The sequence below is a fragment of the Poecilia reticulata genome, unplaced genomic scaffold, assembly GCF_000633615.1.
Source record: "Poecilia reticulata strain Guanapo unplaced genomic scaffold, Guppy_female_1.0+MT scaffold_145, whole genome shotgun sequence".
In the NCBI taxonomy this organism is placed as follows: Eukaryota; Metazoa; Chordata; class Actinopteri; order Cyprinodontiformes; family Poeciliidae; genus Poecilia; species Poecilia reticulata.
The window spans coordinates 1,017,172-1,025,150 of NW_007615015.1; the positions used below are offsets into that span (position 1 = coordinate 1,017,172).

The 7,979-nt window shown below is 44.0% G+C and overlaps 1 protein-coding gene across 1 annotated transcript in view; it reads left to right on the plus strand.

Annotated features, from left to right (window-relative positions):
- Nucleotides 1–5,856, plus strand: part of lrfn5a (leucine rich repeat and fibronectin type III domain containing 5a) — a 39,961-nt gene extending 34,105 nt beyond the window's left edge. Inside the window, exons 8-9 of the mRNA XM_008401924.2 lie at nt 3,135–3,408; nt 4,060–5,856. Of these exons, the coding sequence (XP_008400146.1) occupies nt 3,135–3,408; nt 4,060–4,941 (1,156 nt within the window). The 3' untranslated portion in view covers nt 4,942–5,856. The remainder of the gene's footprint in view (nt 1–3,134; nt 3,409–4,059) is intronic.
- Nucleotides 5,857–7,979: the final 2,123 nt, after the last annotated feature.

The following is a 7,979-nucleotide window of genomic DNA, read 5'->3' on the forward strand; positions in this document are numbered from 1 at the left end:
AAGGAAGGAAGGAAGGAAGGAAGGAAGGAAGGAAGCAGAGAAGCAGATTTGTTGTTGGTTTCCTGTGAGGTTGAGTGATGATGCTCAGGTCGACACTGACGGCCTTTACAAACGGCTTTACTGGTCAGACTGGTCAGACTGGAAAGCGTCCCATCTGGCCTGTGTGACAGCCAGACTCATGCAGCTCATGGTTTCATTCATGTGAATACATTGGGAAAACAGGCCAAGCAAACCAGGAAGCATAATTAGACATCCAGCTCCGCCTCCGGGATTCGTAACCGTGGCAACCAAAGGCTGGAGCTCCTTTGTCATTTACATGAAGCAACATGCTGCTATGTTCGCTGAGCTGTTTGGCATTCGGTACCAGGAAACGAGCTTTAACATCTGGTTTCCATGGCGACTGTGGGCGGTTGTAGAAACACTCCCATGCACCAGGCAGGGAAACAATTAGTCATTTKTATGTGTTGCAGCTTTAACAGGTGTAGTTTAGTGAATGGTTTTCTGTAGAAGGTGTCCCTGGTCTCTGGTGTCCCTGTGGACGTTTCCTCCTGATCTCAGAAACATCCTGCTGATTTTAATCTGCGTGTTCCTGCTACCATCAGCTAACTGCTACAATAAATACRTTTCATGTATTRTTTTTCAGCTACAATATCTTAAGTCTTCACTTTACAAAGTTCTGATACTTTAGCAGCTGAACAGAACCAGGTTCTGAGGATCCATTCCTGTCAAATAGATGTTAAAAATAATGTAATTTTAATTTTCATTCATCTTTTTTAAATCCAGCCCAACATATATGTTAATTAACTGGGTTACATTACATGATGCATTCACCTGCAGTTGGAAATCAGAGCTTTATTCTGGAAACTCCAGCTCATAACTCTTGGCTGGCGGTTCTGTTGTGCTGCTGAGAATGTAACACATTTAAATATTAATCTTATTTTCATTTTGGAGAAACTTAAGCTTCTGCATAAGTTTCACAAACAGTGAYTTAAACAATCAGAAGTCAAGAATGAGGGATAAATGGAACCAGAGATTAAAACGCGGATTGGTGCAAAAATCTGACTAAATGTTTTTTCTCTCTCTCTGAATTTCCAAACATTTAATTTTGCAATGAAACGGCCAAAACTGTGGCCAGACTGAATTATTACTCCAAACGGAAAAGTTTATTGCAGACACTGTGAAATGTGCCATATGGCTGATTATGAGTCAGGATCAGTTCGGGTCAGCAGATGGTCAGAGTAACGACTGAGGGCCACRGCGGATTCCGAGTTTTATCACAATAAAACTACAAAACCTTCAACCTTTTTCTCCAAAAGCTGSTCCAGCATTCTGGACGGGAACATCTGCAGCCGTCCCACAATTCAGCTGGAGAACCAGGCTGAGGTCAAAGGTTGAGGTTTCACTCAGAATCCACTTATGACACGTAGATGATCAAATTCAGAGTCTTAAAGAGACAGTAACACGTTCCTGTAATTTACTTCAATTAGATTTTAACTTCTATTTTACCAGCTGTGGTGTAAAAACACAAGTTCTTACRAAATGTGTCATAAAATAGAAAAGTGTTTTTGTTTTCTTCCAGCTTGTGTTGGTCCCTGACTCAGTAGAGCCCTGAGCAAAGAGCCGTAATTCACAAACCAGGGTTAAATCCCATCCCCAAAGTTTATCTGGAAAACCCAGTGAAGCYGAGAGCCGGACCAGTTCTGTCCAGTTCGTGGGATTTTCCAAGAACATGAAGCTGAAAACGGGTTGAAGCAAAAATAAAACACCATGACGCTGCAGCTCCTCGTTTCACAACTTCTATCTGTTTCCCTGCAGTTTTTTCTCAGTGCCTAATAAAGTAAATATATCCACCACCATAATATTCACACTGTTTTGTTGGTGCACTTTTTAATGCATGTTCAGGGATTTAAAGTTCTAATGAGTCAGTAAACACGGAGCCTTACAGAGGTAAAAACCAGGGAGAAAAATGTTTCCCATTACTTAATGCTGACTAATGTGACAGAAGCGCGTTCATTATTACAGCCAAATGAAGCCCGCAGCCGCAGCAATATTAGGCAGATTAATCTCTGTCTGTGTTGTGTATAAATGTGGCCACTTGTGTGTGAGCTCAGAGGATTTAGTGACATTGGCTCCTGCCATTAACCTGCAGGCTTCAATGTCACTTTAAATGTGTCGAGTTAAATCCGTGCTTAGCTCAGGTTCCTCGTTATGGTGATTAAAACATCGAGCAGGAAGACAGCAGTCATCTAACATTTAGATGCTCCTATTAGCATTCATGGGGTTGCACCAACACACACACACACACACACACACACACACCTTACAGGATTATGCTGTTCAGCTGAGGGCACGGTGACCTATTGCTACATTTATCCTGGAGCTCTTAATACTGACCATTAAACCCTAACATGTCTCCTAACCTTCACTGAGCTCAGCCTGTAAACCAGAAGCTTTGACCGGGCTGTGGGCGGCCGCCGCTCCTCTCCGGACGCCCAGCGCGGCGCGGCGCGGCGCGGCGCGGCCAACCAGCCGCCAACCAGCCGCCCTGCTGCTGCATTTAATGAGGAATTTGATTAGCAAATTAATGAGGACGTTCCAGAAAGCAGACAGGCAGTTCAGAGTGAGAACTGCAGTCAATGTGACTCAAAGAAAAACCGACTCARCTCAGTAAAGCTCTATCTGTGTTTCCCTACATGTGCAAATAATTAAAATGTTACATTTTTTAAATGATCAAGATAAACTAAATATTTTTGCAAGAATAATTTTTTWAAGTATTTAACAATAAATGTCTTGTTGACCTCATATCAATTTATCAAAATTGGTTTTTGAATTCTGTCATTAAAATGCAATTAATTTATTACCCTGCAATTAATGGAGCCYAAACTTCCTGCATTACATGTTAACTTGTCTGATTAATGAATCTCGTCGATTCTCTTCCATTTGTGCTGAATGTGTTGATCTCATAGTGTCAGGACTCTTACAGACGACCAGCATCAAAACGGTTTTTGGTGRCGAAGCCACTCCAAAGTACCAACAACYGATGAAAATGTCTGATGTTGTGGCTTCACTATGACTTTATTAATCACAGAAGCATTTCTGTTGAGATGRACGGTTTCCTCTCCTCTCTGCTCCAGAATGATTCCTCCGTCAAGCGAGAACTTCCTGGTCAACAACCTGGCYGCGGGGACTCAGTACGACCTGTGTGTGCTGGCCATCTACGATGACGTCATCACGTCGCTGACAGCTACGCGCGTGGTGGGCTGCGTGCAGTTCACCACCGAGTCGGAGTACATGCGCTGCCACTTCATGCAGTCCCAGTTCCTCGGTGGGACCATGATCATCATCATCGGAGGGATAATCGTCGCCTCGGTGCTCGTCTTCATCATCATCCTGATGATACGCTACAAGGTGGGTGAGGACAGGAGGACTTCATCTCACATGAGCAGAGATGASGTGGAATAAATGTGCATGAATTGGTGTGAAAAGCTGATTATTCCATAAAAATAAAAACTGGCAGCAATCAGTTTGTGAAAACCTGCAGTGAAGCTGTGGAGCAGTGATGACCCACTGACCTTTGCTGAATCGTTCTACTTCAGCCACAATGGAGAGTTTTAAACAGCAATGGCCTTTTTAAGGTCATGCCACAGCATTGACTTTGACTAGGCCACTCTTAAGTCTTGGCTTTGTTCAGCCATCCTGAGGGGAACCTGCTGGTGTCTTTTTAATCTGTCTTCTGCTGTAAATGATTAATACATTACTAAATTAATGAAGATTATTTCAGTGATTGATTCATCAGGATTAATCCCATTAATGGTTTCAGTCCTGGATGAAAATAAAATCCACTGAATGAATCATTTTATCCAGAAAGGCTCTGTGGCTGCAGCTGCTTTGGTTGCATTTTGAGAACAGATTAATCCCGATGTTGGAATGCAAAATATTATGATGAAATATAACATGCAAATTGTTTTAACTGACCTTAATTTAATAAAAATGTCACTAAAGCTCTTCCAGAGGCATTTTGTTGGATAAAACCTTTTTTCCTTCCATTTTGTTCGTCAGGTTTGTAACCCTGGTGAAGGTGGCAAAGGCGTTTCCATGTCGATGACCAACGTCCACTCGCAGACCAACGGGCAGCAGTCACATGGCTGCACCGTCACTCCCAGCTCCTCTAAACACGGATCAATTGGATTGGATGATTTGTCTGCTGGCTCAAAGAAAAAGAGCGGMGCTGCGGCGGCGGGACCCGGAGAGAAGGACACCCTGACTCAGTCGTCTGAATGCTCCATGCCTGACTGCTCCACAGCCACGTCTGTCCTGAGCCAGAGCTGGGCGGCGCGGAGCCCCACGGCCGGCGGTGAAGACCGGGACAAAGTGGCTGAGCAGAGACCTCTGACTGGCGTCGGGTCGCCCACCGCCRCCTCCGGGTCCCTGCACAAGTCCAAGAGGAAGCCGGCTCCCGTTCAGCCCGAGAGCCGCCCGCCGCCCTCCTCTCCTCGCCCTCTGCCCTCTTCTACCCCGTCCTCCACCCCGTTGGAGAACCTCAACACCAACCGCAACAACTCCACCAGTCTCAACAAAACCCCGCCGCCTCCCTTCGTCCCCTCGCCGTTCTCCGGGCCCCTGTTGGCCCCCAGCCCGGTTCCTTCCATGCGGTTCAGAGAAACGCCCGTCCTGCGCCGGGCTCCTCGCGCCGTCTCCTCCTACCAGACTCTCCCCACGGAGGAGGGAGGCCGGAGCAGGGCGAGGAGGAGGTACTCGCTCAGCGAAGAGGGCGCAAAAACTCAGTCGCCCCATCAGAGGGCCGGAGGGGCCAAGCTGGGCCGCGTGATGCGGAACAAACGGAGCCAGTCCATGAGCGGGATGCTGCTGTCTAAAGAAGAAGACGGCGACTCGGAGAGAGGGCGCTGCGAGTCGGACTGGATCTTAGAAAGCACAGTTTGAACTGAAGCCGTCACAGGAACTTCGGTTCCCTCGTGTTGTTGAGCTGTGTGTGTGTTTGCGGTGCGTCTGGGTTGTTTTTCCACATGAAGAGCCGGTCAGCCTCTGAATCAGTTTGTTTTCATGTTTGAATTGTGTTTTTATGTGTTTGATTTGATTGGACATGTTTTCTGGATGAAAGTTTTTTACCTCYTTCTTTTCATCTTGTTYTTTGTATTCTGTTTACAGTTTTGTTCTCCACCTTGACATTATCCTTTGGTACATGGATAACATGCCTTGTCTCGTAGCGTTGGAGTTGTCTTACTGGATCCACYTTATAGCACAAAAGAAAAAAAAACAAGACAATGAGCTTGCCACGTCATTTCTGAATTCACATTCACCTTATCTGAAAGCACCACAAAAGGGAAATTAATAAAGGGAAAGAAGATGAAGAAGAACCCTGCAGCAAGAAGAAAAGCACATCGTTTTAACAGTTGCACACTTGCATACAGTATGCACTCATTTTGTGGCAAGAGAACAGCAGTCGGTGCCTTCTTTTGCACTAACAGACCCTCCCTAGCAGTAACTAGATCTGGATTTATGACTTCAGCTCCACTAACGAGAGCTCCGGAGCAACCGGATACCATAAGGAAGAGACGGATTTCACACAAAGCCTTTCTTACCTAATGGGGAGTACTGACATTTTCTTGACATATAAAGACAAGAAGTAACAAACAGAAGAACATTTTAATGGACCTCTTATGAAATTGTTATTTTTAAACATGAGAAGAAAAAGAAAACGTGATTATCTTGTGAGCTTTTCACTGACATTGGTACTTCAGCCTGTGTTGGTCACAAGCTCCCAGAAAGCTTCTGTACAGAAAAAGACAACATGTACCGTGTTGTTATGTTGTGTAAAATAAAACGGTTAAAACTAAATGTAAGGGTTTTCATCTGTTATTTGGCTTTTTTACTTTATAATCCCTCATACAGAGGAAGCACAAGGCAACAGTGGAAAGGAACAATCATTCAGCAGGAACAAACAAAGACAGCAGAATCTGAGCAGACAGACACAAAACAACAAACCTTTTACCATCAAGCTGAATGGTAGAGTCTCTGACATGAGCCAGTAACATGACGCAGTTTCATCCCGATTGGTCGATATTCTGAGGACTGGAGGTCATGTGATCTGAGCTGCTCTGGGAAGGAGCTCGTCTCCATGGAAGAGTCGATGCCGGATTCTACAGACGCAGGCAACGGTTGGGATGAATAAAGTACTTTTCTATTAGTAGTTCTATTCTATTCTATTCTATTCTATTCTATTCTATTCTATTCTAACTGGTCCTCAATTCAACGGTCAAACAAAATTCAACACAACCTGAAAGGAGGAACCTTCTGTGTCTTTAGTTGGGAAAATTATCTCTGAAATGATCAGACAGGAAACCAGAGTCGGGTTCATTCAGCTGAAGCTACGCAGCAATTCCTCCACAGAAACAGAAAAACGGCGGATTGTGTGACGTTTTTCCCTTTTTAAAGAAAACAGCTTTTTCTAATTTCTCAGTTTATTTTTGGCTGATTTTAACATTTATTTTCTAATTCGAATCATTTCAGTGTAATAAAAGGCAACAACAGAAAAAATCTATCAGGGAGAATTTTTTTCATATCATTTAAAACAGACACAATCTGAATCAGTTCATCCAGATACGCTGAGGCGTCTGTCATGTTGGTCCTGATGGTTCTGTTAGCAGGCGCCGTTGGGTCCGGTCCGGTCCGGTCCGGTCCGGTCCGGTTCGGGGGAAGTCACTATCATTTAACTTCAGCACAGAAAATTGATTCAGTGTGCAATTAAATCTTTGCAAACGGTTTGACRTGAAGCACTTCTGACAGCCGATTGCAAATGGCCGCCCTGACTTTAATTATCAGCCCAGAGCGAATCTAACGCAGTAAATTAAGTTGACAGAAATGATGGCGGACAATAACTGACTTCTGAGCATTTTAAAGTTTGTGTTTTCTAATAATTAATGATTTTCAGTGAAGTATCTTTGTGTGTAAAGTAAAATGTTTTAGCCTCAGAGAGTCGGAACCAAACCCAATTCCCAGAATGCCCCCTCTGCCGTGTCGCTGTCGGGTTTTCCATTTCAATAGCCGATGATGCTAGMAGACATTCTGTGAATGTGAAAACAGGAACCTGAGTCGCTGCAGCGGCATGCGAGAAGATTAGAGCGGAAACACAACACCCTCCCACAATGCTCCTTGTTTAATTTGAGTAAAAGCTCCAGTCTCATCGAGCCAGAGGAGAGAACTCCCACCGCGTCGCCTCCACGCTGACAGCTTCTCTCCGACCTTCCAGTGCCTTTCTTAAGCCGTAAATGCTTCATAGTAAGAAGCTTTATGGCAGAATATCCCTCCACACATCCTCCCTCGTTTCTCCTCCCATTACATCCTTTTCTTCATCCTCCTGCCTCACTGSATTTCTCAATTTCTTTCACAATTGGGGATTTAGAAACTTTAGTACACAGAGACKGCAGCAATAAAAGCAGCTTAGAAATAATTATCTGGTGTATTTGCACTGAATTCATGCTAATACAGACTAACATTTGGAGTAGCAGCAGACAGAACCATCCTGACAAAACAGAGTTGAAATAAATCAGAAGCAGCAGAGAAAAAAAMCCGATTTGTTATAAAAAGTTTGTTTTTTAAGCCTAAAACAGAAGTGGAGGTKTGACTGAAGGTCACAGTTATTCTCAGCTGCATCTCACATCAATATTAACATTTACACAACATCTGGTGCTTTTCACTTAGCAGTCAGTCAAACTACAAAACCCAGCTGATAACCWGCAAAAAMGGTCGTTTGCTCAGAATGGATCGTTTCTTCAGTCAGAATGAAAAGTCCAGASATTCTTATGAAGASARAAATGGCTGTAAGGTTTTCATGATGAACGACATGGAGGAGTTTCAATGCAAAGAAAAAATTATTTCAGCTTCAGCATCTGAAATCCACAGTTAAATCTGAAGTTAGTAAACGAACCAGAGGTCACGTTTTGGTTCACATCAAAGTTCGA